Source organism: Populus trichocarpa, chromosome 10, assembly GCF_000002775.5.
Source record: "Populus trichocarpa isolate Nisqually-1 chromosome 10, P.trichocarpa_v4.1, whole genome shotgun sequence".
Taxonomy (NCBI): Eukaryota; Viridiplantae; Streptophyta; class Magnoliopsida; order Malpighiales; family Salicaceae; genus Populus; species Populus trichocarpa.
In genome coordinates, this window is record NC_037294.2 from 20,565,884 (window position 1) to 20,582,707 (window position 16,824).

A 16,824-nucleotide genomic window follows, 5' to 3' on the forward strand; every position below is an offset into this window, starting at 1 on the left:
CACAAAACATCGAAGGATGTAACTTTAATAGTGAGTTTATTTTTATTTTCGTTTTAATTTTATGTACTTTCAATTTTATTTTTTAATATTTTGGGCAGTGTATTTGAATTAAAACTTTACTGTTAACTTTAAAAATTCATATATATGAATTAATAATTAATTTTAAAAAATATTTATATATTTATTTAATAGCTCAAGGCAGGAATAATTCCTAGCTCCGCCCTTGTATACACACATGTATGATAATAATAATAATTTCAAAATTACATGTTTTCTCTTTAAATTTATTATATTTGAACTTATCGGTGAGTTGGTTCGGCAGAGTGATCTCGTTTTACATGAAAAAAATATTTAATATGATTGTTACTTTGATTATGTTTTTGGCGAGTAGCTCCACTGTAAAATTATTTTTCACGTTTTTCATTTGTTATTTTCAAATTAATCTATGTCTTTGATCAATTCACGGTTTATTAGATTAATTATTTTTATTAAAATAATTTAATTTTTTTATTGACTCAAATAGATTTGAATTGAGTTTAACTATATCAATCAAATATTTTAAAATCTAGATGTGATGGTAAGATTTTATTAAATTAATATCTATTTCGATTTAAGTAAAAAAACAGTCAAAGCTTGACCCGGAATACAAGCTTTCTCGGATCAACCTACGGGCAAGTAACAATAACTGATACATAGAACCTATGTGTTAACATGCATACACACACTGGTCTCTTTCCACAATTTTGAAAATATGAGAATGCTTTTTCTGACATGAAATATTCCTTTCTCCCATCCCTTTCTTTTCTTTCTCCGTGTATATTCTCCTTTTTCCCTTTATAATGTATAATGTAGATGACGAGCAAGGTATATATACCAATCAAAGCTTTTTTTAACTTTTTTTTCTCTCTATATTTTTACAAAATCTCTCCTCAAACACATATGAATTAGAATTCAAACTCGAGCAATAAATCATCAAAATCAAGAAAGAAAGAAAGAAAGAAAGTAATCTTATCAAATCCGCAGTTCAACAGTAAAAAAATGCTGCTATGGCCTTACCAACAGGAAAAGGAACGTTCAGTCAGAAATGGCGAGGTCCCACCATTCCCATTCATACATGGTAGTTAAATTCCTTGGGCCATCAAGCTTAGCTGCCTCACACCACGCCATTACATGCCAGAGTTTGTTTTGTCAATAAGAACAACGACTCCTGCACTATCACTGTTTGATGAATATGCACAATCCTATTTTATCCGGCTATGCTACACGAAGCTTCTTCTTCCAATCATTCCAGATTTTAGTCTCACCTCATTGTTTACATCTGGCTGTTTAAAGATCCAGTTGAAAAGCTACAAACCTTTTGGTTTATTCTACCATTTTTCAAAAATATCCCATGTGCGCCTCTCAGCTGTTTCAGTCAAGTGCCTGATAAAACCAAATTCAGAGAGACAAATAAATAAATTCCTCTCCTTTTTCTTCCTGAACATGAATAAATAAATTTCTTGGCATTAAAGGATTACCATCTAACATCCCATAAAAGAATTCAAGAAAAGATAATACTAATAAATTACAAGCTTGTATTCACAACATACCTTCCATAGACAGCTAATCACAATCATTGGGAATGTGAATTCAAGTGCACACAGTTCTTCATTATAAATGTCTAATGTTTCCTTCTCTTCTTTTAAAGTCTTTCTTTGGATAAATGTTTTCTTGGCTAGAACTCAAGAGATATTTTGGGATCTGGGCTTTATTTGTTTTTGTGGTTTTTGTTAGGTTCATTCTAAAAAGAAACATCTTGTGATTCGTGTTACTCGGTCTTGTTTCATGTTTCGCTGACACTGCTGTGATTTCGGATTTTTGTTACTTGGTTTTAGTTGTTTGTGTTTGCTATTGTTGACAACGAAGACTCGGCTTTGTGGTGCTTGTGTCTGTTATTTAGTCGCTTTAAGTGACTCTCTGTCTTCTTTTCCTGTGTTTATTGTTCTCATTTCATTGGCTATCTGTCCCTCTCTAGATCATGTCCTAATAGCATTGTCTAGATAATTTCATTGCAAAGCCAGAAACTTTTTGTGACTTCTGTTTCTGGGCTTTGCTTGTTTTGGATCATATCTTGATTGGCTGTTCGATTAATGGGTCATTCTTTGCTCTCTATTCTCTGCCTTTTAGTCTCTCTTTTTGTCTATTCCTGTATATGCGCTCCTCTTGAAGATCAAGGAAGAGACAAGATCACATATTTGCCAGGGCAGCCAGGGAGTGTAGAGTTCAATCAGTACTCAGGTTATGTGACTGTGAACCAACAATCCGGGAGGGCATTGTTTTACTGGTTGGTCGAGGCACCGACAAGTCGCAGACCTGAGTCCAGACCACTTGTTTTATGGCTCAATGGAGGCCCTGGTTGCTCCTCTGTTGCTTATGGAGCAGCTGAGGAGATTGGGCCTTTTCGCATTAGACCTGATGGCAAAACTCTTTACTCCAATCCTTATGCTTGGAATAAGTGTATGTGTAATAGATAATTTACACAATGCCATTTCTGTTTCGTGCTTTAACTTGTTCTCTTTGGAATTCATCTCATGTCTATTTTGCTGTTGTTGTCGGTGGCAGTGGCGAATTTGCTGTTCCTGGAATCTCCAGCTGGGGTTGGTTTTTCATATTCAAATACGTCTTCGGATTTGTACACGGCTGGTGACCAGAGAACTGGTAATTGTTTTGTTTGTTTGATTGTTGAGTACTTCAGTAGCCTTTTGATTCAATGTGATTATATGCCTTTCTGGCGTAAAGTTAGTTGATTTTGACTTCTTTAAATGCTTTTGGAAACTGGGTGTCGTGCATTTGTAGCTGAAGACGCATACACATTTCTAGTCAATTGGTTTGAAAGGTTTCCGCAGTACAAATATAGAGATTTCTACATCGCCGGAGAAAGCTACGCAGGTCTTGAATTGCATAACATTATTATTTTTTAACTGTCTCGTTAACTTGTTCATCTTAGGGATTGCACACTGTTTACTTGTTTGAAATTCGGTTTCAGGTCACTATGTACCACAGTTGTCCCAAATTGTTTATCAGAAGAACAAGGGAATTAAGAATCCTGTAATTAACTTCAAGGGATTTTTGGTGAGAACACAGAACTCATTATTCATAAAAATTGGGAATTGTATAGACTTCTACTGCGTAATGGAAAGTGAATAGTTAAGTCAATATCTTTTTCTTTCATTTAGGTGGGAAATGCAGTCACTGATGATTATCATGATTATGTTGGCACCTTTGAGTACTGGTGGACCCATGGTTTAATTTCTGATTCTACCTATCGAACTCTACGCCTCACCTGTGATTTTGTATCATCTACACACCCATCAGTAGAATGCATGAAGGCTCTCAAGCTTGCAGAGTTGGAGCAAGGGAACATTGATCCATATAGCATTTTCACACAGCCTTGCAATAATACCGCAGCCTTGAGGCACAACCTAAGGGGTCATTATGTAAGCGCTTATCATACCCTTTTCTCTGAATCAACATCATCAAGGGATTCTGCTTAACTGTCAGCAGAAAGATACATGCAATACAAGTTAAACAAGGAACCTGATGCATTATTATCAAAAGTTGATTCTCTGCACCTAGCATGAAATTTCTTACTTGAAAAAAAGGCTATTATGCTTTCATTTGCTCACAGAAGTCTTTTTTGACACCCAATTGGTTTTTGGCACCAGCCTCTAAGTCTTGGATTTGACTGGAAAGTTATCATGAACAAGCCTAGCCTTTACTCATAGCGTTTCACATCTAAGATTCTACCATCAATAGCTTAATAGACATTGGAAGATAGTTTTCTTAGATTGAAAGAGACATGTGCAAGTTTCCAGGATTTTTTAGCAATACAATATAACAATTATCAAACAAATTGCATTCGAAGAAGGTTATCCACCAAGCATATATTTTTGCAAATATTTTCTGTGGCCTGTTAAAAAAATATTCGTATTTTTTCACTACTCGAAAAATTGACAACTTTCTTACAGTGACTTGTTTCCGAATAGCTAATTTGTGGGCTCGTCTTGGGTACCGAAGGTAGTTGTTAAATATTAAGTTTCTGACATCCATCAAGTTTGTGGTTTTTGGACCATAGATTGTGGTTCTCGTGTCATGTGATGCTGTTTCTGACCATGACTTCTAAATTCGTGCCAAACTTTTCTTGACCTCTCAACAAACACAAATCTGAATCCGGTCTTTTCCTTTTTGATGTTAGATCTTCATCTATCAGATTATGTTTTCTACAGTTTCTAAAAGATTCCGCAAGAGTGAGGGTAACTAAATGATTAAATTTGTGTTTCTTACTTGCACGACTGATTTTCCTTCTGATTTTGGATTTTTTTTTTTTGAAAACTAACATGGTTTCAAGAAAGTTAATAATGAATGATATAAATTTGAAAAGTTTTCAGAAAATAGCATAGTTGGTAAATATTTGTGGTTGAAAATCGTGATTGTTAAAAAACTACTATTTAGAATAATAATTTAAATAAAAACTGTGATTCAGAATCACGATTTTAATACAACCGCTATTCTCAATAGTGGTTCTTTCACAACTGCAATTTAGAATAACGGTTTCATAACAAAACCATGATTCTGAATCGCGTTTACAATACATTTATAAACACCTTTTTTTTTTCCATGACCGCCACTATTGAGAGAAAAAACCCTAGAAATAAAAAAACCCAAGAGAAAACAGCCTTCAATCCCCCAAAACACCGTTCAATCCTTTACCAAAACACTAGAATCATCTTCCCCTTGTCTCATTTCTATTGTTTTTTTGTTGCATCCGCTCGCCGTCGCAGAAGACATAGATAGGCTAAGATATATTATTATGTTGTGTATAATTGTGTTGTGTTATTTTTCTAGTTAAGAGTTATTTTTTTAATTATTTTTATAATATTGTTTTTGCTAATTAACATGTTGGTTTTAAAGTTGTCTAATATATTATGCATCTTCATACTTAGTTTATATAAGTATGATTTAATATTGTTAATTAACAAATGAACATGTGAACAAGTTGTTTAATATTTCAAATCATCTATTAACAACTTAAAAAATGCATATAAATAAAAATAATGTTTAAAAAACACATGCATTAATTTGAGATAATAATTAACAAATAAAAATAATGTTAAAATACCTTCTGTTTTAATTATGGGTTTGAGGTTTGGTAACTTATGGTTTTGTGTGGTGTTTGATTGTGGTGGTTTAGACTTTATTTTATGTAAAATTTTGAGGTGGATTGTGCTCTTTATGTAAGCACCCACTATTATCGTTAACAGTTGTTAATAAAACCGTATTCCCAATAATAATGGAGTCAAAAGTGTATTATTTTTCAAACATTTTTATCTCCCATGTTATTTCTTAAATTTTTTTATCAACCTGTACTAGTTTCATAAAATGCTATTTTGATAAAAGACTTTGATTTTGTTTGTTTTGTATCCCTGAATTATCTTTGATAAATTTTAGGTAAAAACTCATACACCATACAATCCATGAATGTAAAATACTGTTCATTGCTGGACGAGTGAACTAGAATTGCTCTACAGTACTTCATTCACTCTGTCCATACTTTTTGCCCCAGACAGTACTTAATCTGGTACTTAGTAGATACACCAAGCTCATTTTGTTATTTTCAAACTCAGCCATGGATGTCCAGAGCATATGATCCCTGCACAGAGAGGTATTCTAAAGTGTACTTCAATCGCCCTGAAGTCCAGAAGGCACTCCATGCAAATGTAACTGGGATTCCTTACCCATGGGAAACATGCAGGTGATATTTTTTTCTCTTAATTTTTTGAGAATTCTGTTACATATCTTCCAATAACACTGCTAACTGAATCACTACTTCACAGTAACATTGTAGGAGACTACTGGGCAGATTCTCCACTTTCCATGCTTCCTATATATAAAGAACTCATTGCTGCAGGTCTAAGGATATGGGTCTACAGGTACGTTCCCACCTTTGCCTTTTCCCCGCCATTCCCTTTGTTCTAGATTAAATCAGGGAAATCTGTTTAGTTGCTTGAAGATATCAAATGGTAGTTCTAGAAGGAATGCTTGTGGAATTGATTATTATGCATTTCTTTTCAATACTTGATCTCGGTGAGCAGGAGATCTAACTTGCGGTTGAAATTAATGATACAAACTTTTTAGCATTTTTATTTTTGTGATTTGTTTGCTTGTGTACGTGGATCTTCTTTATGATTCAGAGTTGTTTCTAGATGTTTTTGTTTCTGAACATGTCAAAGAAGATGTTGACATAGACACGGTGGAACTAACAAGAAGGACTCGTTTAGCTAACTCCAACTAATTTGTGTTGATCTGTTTTCATGTTATTTGGATCCATTGGTCTGTTTTTGTGGAACACTTGAGTTTAATCTTTATTTGCAACTAACTATGGCCTAAGTTGGTCGGTAAAGAGCTGAGAGGTTTTGTTGGATCATGTTTTCACCTATACCTGGTAGTTGGGAACTGGGAAGTTGGAACAGAATAAATTTCTTTTGAACCGCTGAGTTCTTGGCCAACTAAACTAATCTCCATGTCTGGATAGGGAAGCTTGTTTGCAGTAGGTAGTGTTGATAAAGATTGACGACTTTGGATTTATTTACAGTAGGCGAGACATACTGTGTGCTCTAGCACTAGTAATTGCACTGGGCCCAAATGTTTGTTTTGTTAGGTGGAAGCGTATGAACTATATATGTCTACTTGACTGAGAAGAGTCACCGAAGTCAACACGAAGGCAGCATCTGAAACTGAGTTTAAATGGGATATAGACAGAATTCATAGGAAAACAGCTGCTTAACGATGACCAAAAGCTATGATTATATAAAAATAACGGAATGGATATTCTTTTTGGATAGTCAACTTTAAGAATTTACTTTGGTGATGTATAATATTCTCATACCTTCAGCAATAATGGCATGCATGTCTTGCAAAGCCAAAATATGAAAAAAGGTCGGACTTTTTTATTTTCAATTCGGATTTGGCCTTTGTTTTATGTTACGGCACTGGTCAGCATTATAACTTTTTGCCTTCAATTGTTTCTTGCCTCATTACGCAATGCATCTAACTCTGCTTGATCTCTTTGACCAGTGGAGATACTGATGCAGTGGTTCCTGTTACTGCAACTCGATACTCAATTGATGCCCTAAAACTACCAACTATTATCAATTGGTATCCGTGGTATGACAGTGGAAAGGTAAGTACCCATCTACTATACAGAGAACTAATTGCTACAACCACCTTATTTTGGTGCAACCATTGAACTGAACATTTGGGGATTTGATATTCTTTTCTTGCAATACAGTACTAAGAAAAGGGTGGTATAATAATCTTACAGAACTCCATGGTAATTTGTTCGTCTCCCATCTTCTTCTTGCCTCTGTTATAGGTTGGCGGGTGGAGCCAAGTATACACAGGGCTAACTTTTGTAACAGTGACCGGAGCAGGGCATGAAGTTCCACTCCATCGCCCTCGACAGGCTTTTATTCTTTTCATGTCATTTTTGGGGAACAAGTCCATGCCGGGCCGAAGCTTTTAGTCCTCCTTGCATTAATCATTGATGAATAAACAAGCGATAGATAATAGAATTTGTTCATACACAGGCTTATAAATGACAGAGTAAGAGAAGCATTCCTCTCGAGTGCTCTTCCATTCTTCCATAAGTGCACCATTTCTATATTTAAGTTGTAGCATATCAAAATGTATGGAGCTATTCTTTATAGTAATTCAATTATTTGAACTGTAAGTTTAGACAATAGAATTGTACTAATTTCCAAGAAATTTATACATAATGGAGTTAAAATATTTGTGCCCCAAGATTTACTTTTTCTTGGTTTGGTTAGCAATTTTTGGAAACTTCACTCTAAATCCAGTTGAAAGAACTCAGATTAACACCATGGGGTGCAAAAAGATTACCCTACAAGGGTGAACTCTTGAAACCCGTACATCAAATTTGCAGCAGGGCAAATTCGGTGGACTGATATGAATCAAATGAAGGGGAGAGGAGAGGCTTGTGGTAACCCACACTTCTGCCCTTGTATGCACGCAATTCAAAGTATTTCGCATGAAAGGACTTCATCATAAATGCATCATTCTGAAAATCAAAAGAAATGTTAGAATCATAAAAGTAGTCAGTAAAATTATCACTGCTACTATCAATAAGAAGGTGCTGTAAGGACTCGTGCCTCAAAAGTAACGAAGTTGGGGGCGTTGTTACGGCTAGTTTTATCATTTATGACCTTCCAATCCAAGAAACAGTGTAACACCCAGAAGTCAAGAATCCCAGGAGGCAAAGAGGAACAGTGTCCTCTAGTAGGACCACTTGCCCCATGTGGGTGTAGCTTATTGGAGAATGCACAGGCGCTATCAATTCCATCAAAAGAAGTCGACTGTCCATGGTAATAATATTGGGGCGGCAGATCCTTGTCCAGCTCATTGCAATATTTATAACTCACATGTTCGTCGCATCATGTAATATAGTAGCCAAAACAGGGCTCAAACAGCATGTTTCTTAATCTTGATCCTCCTCTCCCTGTTTGCACAAACCGTCCAGCGGATCATTAGGAAGGTGCCCTGAACTTCAGTTTTGATTGTTTGGTTAGCATTAGAAATGATAGATATAGAAAACAAAAAAACGCGCATCATTAAAGAAATAGAAATAAATTCACTTCCCATAGAGTTTTTGAATGAATTTCTGTATTTTCAAGATAGAAAATACGTCGATACATGTCTTATTTATCTCCATTTCTTCTATATCAATACAACAACTCCAGTGATACGTCTATACGCAAAATTTCTTGCCGAAGTAAGGGTAGTTTAAAATGCCTCTTATTTTTAGCAGCAAAAGAAGAAAAAGGAACGCTAAAAGAACATTTGTTGATACCGTTTCAAGGTGAGCATAGCTGCTCAACGGTTTTGGATTAAAAAAAAAAAGGGGAAAACTTTGGATGATGAAGTAGGAGCACAAACTACCAGGTACCAACCCAAAAAAAAATTCGACTACCAGATCTTGTGTGCATTCAATTCAACAAAAGAAAGTACTATGGACAGCGCAGAGGGCATGTAAGAAGTCAATAAATAATAACATATAACTGACTTTGCAGGCTACACAGTTTTTTTCTAAATAACACATGCTTTGGCTATACTCTTAGACAACCTAAAAGCAGGGGCTGAAGTCAATTGTTAACGAGCTAACAACTAATTTAAACACCCTTTAAAGACCCCGAAACCCGCATTCAAGACAGACAAGCAAAGCCTGATTTTTCACTTATGGCAATGCACATTAGGACCTCTTCTCGCTCTCTCCTCTACGTCTTAAATCTTGCTACACTCCTGCTTTCTACTATTGCGGCCACCAATCACGGTCACCTTGAAGAGCAGAGGAGGGATAAGATTATCAAGCTACAAGGGCAGCCACCAAATGTGAGCTTCTCTCAATTCTCTGGCTACATTACTGTGGACCCGTTGGCAGGACGGGCTCTCTTTTATTGGTTGATTGAGGCCCCCAAGATTGTCAAGCCCAAGTCAAAGCCACTAGTTCTATGGCTCAATGGTGGGCCTGGCTGCTCATCTGTGGCCTATGGAGCTTCAGAGGAGGTCGGTCCATTCAGGGTACGACCTGATGGCAAGACCCTGCATTTGAATCCATATGCTTGGAATAAAGGTAAACATGGTCAAGATGATCATGTAATAATCTCTGAGGTTAATCGCTTAATGTGTGATCTTAGCAGTTTATTGTTTTTTCATTACAATAACCAGTCATCAAGGCCTCATTTATATCTAGATGGGACCTTGAATAATGGTGGGTGTCTCTATTAAATTGCCTGTCGATTCTCCTCTGTTCAAGTTTCATGTGCATTGGTGCAAGTGCTGTGACATTTTGAGTGTTCCAAGAAAGAATAAAATATCAGAGAGTTTTGGTTTTTGCAGTGGCAAATTTGCTGTTTCTTGATTCACCTGCTGGTGTGGGATTTTCTTATTCAAATACTTCATCAGATACATACACGGTTGGTGACAAGAGGACAGGTACTCGTAAAAGTATAGAATAGATAATTTTGCTATAATTTGTCAACAAGTTTGTTAGCCTACCCTCCCTAGTCCCTAACTAGGCGATTATTGCTGAAATCTGAAAGTGCAGCCAAAGATGCTTACACTTTTCTGGTTAACTGGTTTGAGAGGTTCACTCAATACAAGCACAGGCCTTTTTACATTGCTGGAGAAAGCTACGCAGGTGGTTAATTAATTAATTGTTCATCTCCAACTAACGTTTGACTAATAATTTGATCGCATTAATTAATATTTCGTTAATCCATGCAAATTCAGGTCATTACATCCCTGAGCTGTCACGAATTATAGCCCGGAGAAATAAGGGAGTCAAGAATCCTGTCATTAATTTCACAGGTTTCTTGGTGTGTCAATCTTGCCCTGAACAACACTAAAATTGGTCCAAAAATATCTTGACATGCAATCTTAATTAATGTTTTTTTTCCCCTGTTTTTGCAGTTGGGCAATCCTCTTATAGATGATTATCACGATAACGTGGGCACACACGAGTTCTGGTGGAACCATGGATTGATATCCGATTCTACTTATAAAGATCTAAAGAAGTTCTGCCCAAATAGTACTTTCTTGTTCCCAAAAAGTGAATGCAACAGTGCTTTAAAGAGGGCATATTCAGAGTTTGGAGATATAAATCCTTATAGCATTTACAGCTCTCCTTGCAATGAAATCATTACTCTTAGACACTATCTAAACTATTCACTGGTATATTATATTCTTGGATCACTCAAAATCCCTCTTCTTTTTCTTATTCCACACTTTCCGCTGATTAATGGCGGAACTTGTGATAATAATTTGGTTGTCCTAACGAGTTGGTAGCTTTCATTTGTTGGGTTTTAGCCATGGAAATTCAGAGGAAATGACGAGTGTGTGGTGATGTACACAAAAAGATACATGAACCGCCCAGAGGTGCAAAGGGCTCTTCATGCCAATATTACCAGGATTCCTCATCCTTGGGCCACTTGCAGCTCTATTGTTAGGAGAAACTGGAGTGATTCTCCTAAATCCATGTTGCCAATCTTCAAAGAACTTATAGCAGCTGGTATTAGAATATGGGTTTTCAGGTAAGCTCATGCTGAAAAAGATTTAGTTACAAGTCATCCATTCTGATAATTTGCATAAAATCAATAACAGGGAAATCATATTTTCTCAAAGGGTAATCGATATTTATTCTATCAACAGTGGTGATACAGATGCAATTTTGCCACTAACTGCAACCAGATACTCCATTAATGCTCTACAGCTACAAACCAACATAAGCTGGTATGCTTGGCACGATGACCATCATCAGGTTAGTCAACTACAAATGCTGAAGTAATGGTTTTGGCGTAGAGTATATAGATTTCCTATCTCTGATTTTCTCTAAGCACGAAGAATTTTCTGTTGGTATTGATTTGCACTTCTTTTTCATGCTTGGTTTGTTCAGGTTGGTGGCTGGAGCCAAGTTTACAAGGGCTTGACCTATGTGACAGTAAGGGGAGCAGGGCATGAGGTGCCTTTAACTCGGCCTCGACTTGCTTTATTGCTATTTAGGCAATTTCTGAAAAACGAACCCATGCCAGCATTTTAGTCCTAGAAGACTTCCTGTTGTTTAATCCTGAAGGTTACTAGCTGCGTATGGAGTGTTTTTATTTTTCTTTTCATATCATTATTTGATTAAACAAATTAAAAGTAGAAATGACAAAAATTAGAAATCTTTTTAGCCTCATTGTCTTCCCGCTGCTCAGCTAAGAATAAAGAATGAACATTAAAAGTCTTCTGGTCTTTTCAATTAGTTAGCATTTATTCATCTGATGCAACAATTTCCTACTTGTTTTCTGTCATTATTGAGCAATGGACATGAAACTTGGTGGGAATTCTTTGCCATTAAGAAATTAGATTGTTCAGTGGAGCCGTAAAGTGAATAAAAAAGGCACTAAAACGAAGATGGGTGGAGATAAGGAAGAAGCATCATTTTATTCTGTGATCCCCCTCAACCGGAGATAATTCTGATTCTGGCCATGCTTCAAAAGAAAGCTAAAAATTATGAGGGTCCAACCCCTGAAAGCATCTCACTGTTCCACAAGCTTGCAATTACCTAAATGCCTGCTATTCTTTGCTTGCCTTGGTCAATTGCATTACGGATTGATGCCTTTACCATATCCTCAGAGAATATTTGGCAATAGAAAAGAGAATTCTTGCTTGCTGTGAACAAACTTCACGTGTCAAATTCGTACATGCAAAAACAAAGTTATAAAAACTAGCCCGAAAACCTTACTCGGGTCAGGTTTTATTCTGAACTGGTTTTTTTTATCAATATAATATTGATCAACATAATCTCCATATACTTGATTCATGATACGAACTCGATTTGGAATTTGAGATGGGTTAACTCTGGAATAGGTTTTAGTGTAAAAAAACAATGGAGAGCAACCATACATTTTCATTAATAAAGAAAGGTAGGAAGACATCGTAATTTCTACGTTTGTCTACTTATTCATGCATGTATGTTAGGAACCCTATAATTTTAAACTTTTCAAATTATTCTCACCTGGTATGGGCACGCCATGAGGTATTCCTATCATTTAAATCATGAATTATATTTGAAAAAAAAATTGAAAATTGAAATGAATATAATTTCTCCTTCTCAAGTATGCTATAAGAATTGTGGGTTGTGTTTGGCATCGCCCGCCCAATTTTATTCCTAAACCAAGTCCTTGCAAATTGGAACTTTAGACTAGATTAGGAATCTCAATACAGTATGCTTCCAGGGCAGATCAGTCAATCTAAACGCTCGACAAAGTTACTTGCAGACTAAGAAGTATAATTAACTCATTCCACATACATCGCATAAAGTTTTCTTGAATACCCTAATACACAAAAAAGCAAATAGAGCAAAGGTTATAAACATTTTGAATTCTTGAATCTTGCAGGAACACAAAATAAAGAAAAGCAATGCCACCCGTTAAAAGTGAAAAAAGAAAAGCTGAAGAAGACACCATATATATAACAAGAAAAGAAGCATCATGCTAAGGAGAGAGAACACTAATAGAAATTAATGGAGCAAAAGAGGGAGAGAGAGGTTCGGGTTTAGTACTGTGGTCTAAGCCTTAACATATAGAGATTTTAATTAAGCCAAGGAGATGTATAGGTTTAGCAACACAGTAATTGGTTTCTTGAATCTTTTCACTCTCTTAGCATCCATACCAATAATTGGTGGAGGTTTATGGATGGCAAGGAGTAGCACAACCTGTGAAGGTTTCCTCCAAACTCCACTCCTTGTTGTAGGCTTCGTCGTGCTTATAATCTCACTAGCTGGCTTCATCGGTGCATGTTTTCATGTAGCATGGGCACTTTGGGTCTACTTAGTAGTCATGTTACTCCTTATTGCAACCTTAATGGGTTTGACTATATTTGGCTTTGTTGTCACTAGCCAAGGCGGCGGTGTGGAAGTGCCCGGTAGGGTTTACAAGGAGTATAGACTTGAAGATTATTCTCCATGGTTAAGAAATAGAATTAAAGATCCTGATTATTGGAGAACAATTAGGAGTTGCATATTGGGTTCTAAGACTTGTGCTAAACTTGCCTCTTGGACTCCTCTTGATTATCTAGAGAAAGACATGTCTCCCATACAGGTATAATCTTTAATTTCATCAATCTTGTTCACTCTCGAATTTTTTGGCCTTATGGCTGTTTTTCTTGATTTTTGGTGCAGTCTGGATGTTGTAAGCCACCAACTTCATGTAACTACAACATGGCAACAGCGGTGCCTCAGGACCCAGATTGCTATAGATGGAACAATGTCCCAACTTTACTGTGCTACGAGTGTGATTCGTGCAAAGCTGGAGTTCTTGAAGATGTTAGAAGGGATTGGCGCAAGCTTTCAGTTCTTAATATTGTGATGGTTGTGCTTCTGATTGGAATTTATTCGACAGGATGTTGTGCTTTCCAGAATACAAGAAGGGCTGAAACTGATTACCCCTATGGTGAAAATCGGATGACCAAAGTCCGACCCAGATGGGATTATTACTGGTAAGTGAAAATCAAACCATGCTTTTATATTCATTTAAGATATATATTAATTAGATTTGAGACTCCTGATCACAGAAAACCTCATATAACACACACTCACTAACTTAATTAAGGTTGGATTTTTGAAAATTTAAGTGCTCAGATTGGAATCTTCACTTCTCAAAATCATGTACGAAAGGAAAAGGATAAAAGAGAAAAGAACTCATTTTGAGTGATTTATAACTTTGGAACTGATGATGATTTGATAAAACGTAGGTGTTTAATTTAATCACCAAGATCATTTTGTGATTTTTTTCTCTTAATTACGCACCAAATATTCATTATGAAAAGATAGCTGTTACTTCATTGGGCCTGCTCTATCTCGAGGCTACAATTAGGCCGGCGATGATGGGGCCAGGGCAAGATCGGCCAGTAAAAATTTCCACAGCTAAGTCATGCTTTGGTTTCCTTCTTTACAGGTGGAGATGGTGGCAGGACAAGAGAGAACAACTTTACTAGCTGGAGTCCCGATGATCTTTCAAAAATCTCCTGCTTGTGTTATTTTTCAGTGTCTGGGACAATTCAGTTGTTTTTCAGTGTATGGGGGGCATCTTGGAAGTTTCAAGGTCACCTTTCACAGTCCTTTCAGAGTCTTTTTCCCCCCCTGTACACGGATGGATTTACCTTTGTTTTCAAAGATCACACCAGTATCTTTCTTTTACTTTTCTGCCTTTTGACGTTATGCAGGTTAAATACACCCACTAAGCTATAATTATATTCACGAGTTTTCTTGTTCTTGAAATGACACGGGCTGTATTTCATAATTAATTCCCTCTTCAAGTATATCACATTAGTTAGCTAGGATTAGCAAACTTCTAAAATGAGCAACAAGTTGTTTGCAATGCATGAATCCGCATAGAATTGCTAATGAGACATTAGTCAATGATAAAAGGGGGAAAAAAGGGCTGAGGCCTTGAAAGAATTGGGAATGTTCAGGTGGGAATTCCTCCTTTCTCGAACCTCTAGCTTATAATTTCTTTCATGGAGGAATATGATGGCTCAACAAATCCCATATGCATAACCAAAAGTGTTGAAATGATGAAGCGTGGTGGAAGCAGTATCAATCTCAAGTTTGTTCCCAAAATCTTCCAGCTTGTCTAGTACCATTTGCTGCCAAAAAGGGCAAGAAACGGGTGGTCTATACCAAAAAGCTCTTCAATGAGAGCTTCCCAACAACATTGGCTTCTATTGCTTTTCCTTATTTGCCTAGGCACTTTCTCCATATCTTTTTCCGGCCTCTAGTTGATTAATAATCAGAGTTAACTGCATGTTATGCTCACAAACATTAGCATTTCGATGAGTTGGTGCACGTCGGAACTTGGAGGAGCAGGGTTTCCGGTGAGAAACCGATCCACGATGGGGTCAACATTAGGGTGGCCAAAGGAAAAGGTCTTTTGAGCCGGAGAGAAATTAACTATCATTGTGGGTATTTTTAGATGATTTTTCTTGGATATTTCTTCAATCTTTATTTTATCAAAATTAAACCCAACTTTTTATTTCACCTAAAATATGCCATCCACTTCATAATATTCACGAGGATTTTACTTCAAAGAAAGGAAAGAAAAAATCTCTAAAGACAATTAGTAAACTAGCATTTATCAATATTTATCGACGACGCATGTGGCTGAGGTGGGCCTAGCCACGGTCCATTTGAAAATGAGAGCAGGCTTATTTGCCGAAAGAAAACTGATGGGCAAATGGAGCATGGGTCCAGTCTAAGCGAGTCGGTCTCTGTTCGTATAGCTTTCAGCCAAGTGATGCTTGCTTGTACTTGGTGAAGGTGAGGAAGGTGGCATAATCAAGGTTGTTAATTCCGTTTTGTTTTGCTTGGAATGACCGAAATGTTCTATACTAATTCAAAAAATAGAACAAAACGGAAAAAATTTCATCTTATTTTAAATCTCGGTCCGTTCCGGATTTTTCGGCTAAATTTCACCTGGAATGTTCCTGTTTCATTCCACATGTTCCGTTCCGCTCTTGAAAAATCATAGAATCAAATTGAACCTTGTTCAATTTAATTAATTAAACCACCCAATTATAAAAAGTTCTTTTTCATTATATTTTTCAATAACAATGATATTAATAATAATATTAAAAATTATTATTACTATTTTCATTAACAATGATATTAATTTTTTAAAATTAGATTTATCACTAATATATATGGTTTACATTCATGTTGTTTGTTTCATGTTTATACTTTGTAGGAATTTGAGCAAAACAAAGGATGCTTTAGATTTCATTAGCCTTGATAACATTAACCTAACTTTATATTTAAAATATTTGTGTTAAAACATTTTACTTTCATAATATTTTGATATTCTGTTTAAGTTGAATTACTTTAAGTTAAAGATTTATTTAATCTTGACTATTTAGAAATATTTTAAATTTTAAAATTATATTTGTTTGGCATTGTGTTTGTATTGCATAATTTATAATTAATTTATCTTGAATTTGAATTATGTTTGTTGAATATATAAACAGTACAACTCCGAAACGGCACGCCGAAACACTCCGAAACTGAAACATTCCATTCCAATTGAAAAAACGAAACACCTACCGAAACGGAATTGACAACCTTGGGCATGACAGAACATCTTTATCAGATCAATTTATCAAAATCTCTTTGCTCGTGCTTTAAAGATGGGACTGTTCAAGTTTCTAGAGTTTTCTTCTGTGTACTAGCGGACATCT

At 36.0% G+C, this 16,824-nt stretch overlaps 3 protein-coding genes and 1 long non-coding RNA gene across 4 annotated transcripts; 3 read left to right on the forward strand and 1 right to left on the reverse strand.

Moving 5' to 3' along the window:
- Window positions 1–960: 960 nt before the first annotated feature.
- On the reverse strand, window positions 961–1,731 carry LOC112329010 (uncharacterized). Its single transcript, XR_002984469.2, has 2 exons — window positions 1,590–1,731; window positions 961–1,422 (listed from the first exon to the last, which is right to left on the reverse strand). It is a non-coding gene; the product is annotated as an uncharacterized LOC112329010 (long non-coding RNA).
- LOC7458648 (serine carboxypeptidase-like 27) lies at window positions 1,416–7,827 on the forward strand. The gene is made up of 9 exons (XM_002315256.4): window positions 1,416–2,496; window positions 2,602–2,697; window positions 2,836–2,928; window positions 3,026–3,111; window positions 3,216–3,476; window positions 5,664–5,791; window positions 5,874–5,969; window positions 7,114–7,219; window positions 7,412–7,827. Exons 1-9 carry the CDS (start codon window positions 2,130–2,132, stop codon window positions 7,559–7,561), a joined length of 1,383 nt encoding a protein of 460 aa, XP_002315292.3. The 5' UTR covers window positions 1,416–2,129; the 3' UTR covers window positions 7,562–7,827.
- A 1,285-nt stretch (window positions 7,828–9,112) lies between these two features.
- Window positions 9,113–11,837, forward strand: LOC7468405 (serine carboxypeptidase-like 27). Its single transcript, XM_024611148.2, has 8 exons — window positions 9,113–9,685; window positions 9,952–10,047; window positions 10,160–10,252; window positions 10,345–10,430; window positions 10,525–10,785; window positions 10,921–11,144; window positions 11,263–11,371; window positions 11,507–11,837. The coding sequence occupies exons 1-8, from the start codon at window positions 9,292–9,294 to the stop codon at window positions 11,648–11,650; spliced, it is 1,407 nt and encodes a 468-aa protein (XP_024466916.1). The 5' UTR covers window positions 9,113–9,291; the 3' UTR covers window positions 11,651–11,837.
- Window positions 11,838–12,970: 1,133 nt separating this feature from the next.
- LOC7468406 (tetraspanin-6) lies at window positions 12,971–14,898 on the forward strand. The gene is made up of 3 exons (XM_002315258.4): window positions 12,971–13,694; window positions 13,775–14,091; window positions 14,550–14,898. The coding sequence occupies exons 1-3, from the start codon at window positions 13,203–13,205 to the stop codon at window positions 14,587–14,589; spliced, it is 849 nt and encodes a 282-aa protein (XP_002315294.2). The 5' UTR covers window positions 12,971–13,202; the 3' UTR covers window positions 14,590–14,898.
- Window positions 14,899–16,824: the final 1,926 nt, after the last annotated feature.

What these genes read in the sequence shown, in the direction of transcription:
- LOC7468405 (XM_024611148.2), top strand. Translation starts at nt 9,292, where the DNA reads ATGGCAATGCACATTAGGACCTCTTCTCGCTCTCTCCTCTACGTCTTA. An exon ending in TCCATATGCTTGGAATAAAG is followed by an intron (nt 9,686 to 9,951) that starts GTAAACATGGTC and finishes TGGTTTTTGCAG; the next exon opens with TGGCAAATTTGCTGTTTCTT. An exon ending in TGCTGGAGAAAGCTACGCAG is followed by an intron (nt 10,253 to 10,344) that starts GTGGTTAATTAA and finishes ATGCAAATTCAG; the next exon opens with GTCATTACATCCCTGAGCTG.
- LOC7458648 (XM_002315256.4), top strand. Translation starts at nt 2,130, where the DNA reads ATGGGTCATTCTTTGCTCTCTATTCTCTGCCTTTTAGTCTCTCTTTTT. An exon ending in CGCCGGAGAAAGCTACGCAG is followed by an intron (nt 2,929 to 3,025) that starts GTCTTGAATTGC and finishes ATTCGGTTTCAG; the next exon opens with GTCACTATGTACCACAGTTG. An exon ending in TACCCATGGGAAACATGCAG is followed by an intron (nt 5,792 to 5,873) that starts GTGATATTTTTT and finishes ACTACTTCACAG; the next exon opens with TAACATTGTAGGAGACTACT.
- LOC7468406 (XM_002315258.4), top strand. Translation starts at nt 13,203, where the DNA reads ATGTATAGGTTTAGCAACACAGTAATTGGTTTCTTGAATCTTTTCACT. An exon ending in AAGACATGTCTCCCATACAG is followed by an intron (nt 13,695 to 13,774) that starts GTATAATCTTTA and finishes TTTTTGGTGCAG; the next exon opens with TCTGGATGTTGTAAGCCACC. An exon ending in CCCAGATGGGATTATTACTG is followed by an intron (nt 14,092 to 14,549) that starts GTAAGTGAAAAT and finishes CCTTCTTTACAG; the next exon opens with GTGGAGATGGTGGCAGGACA.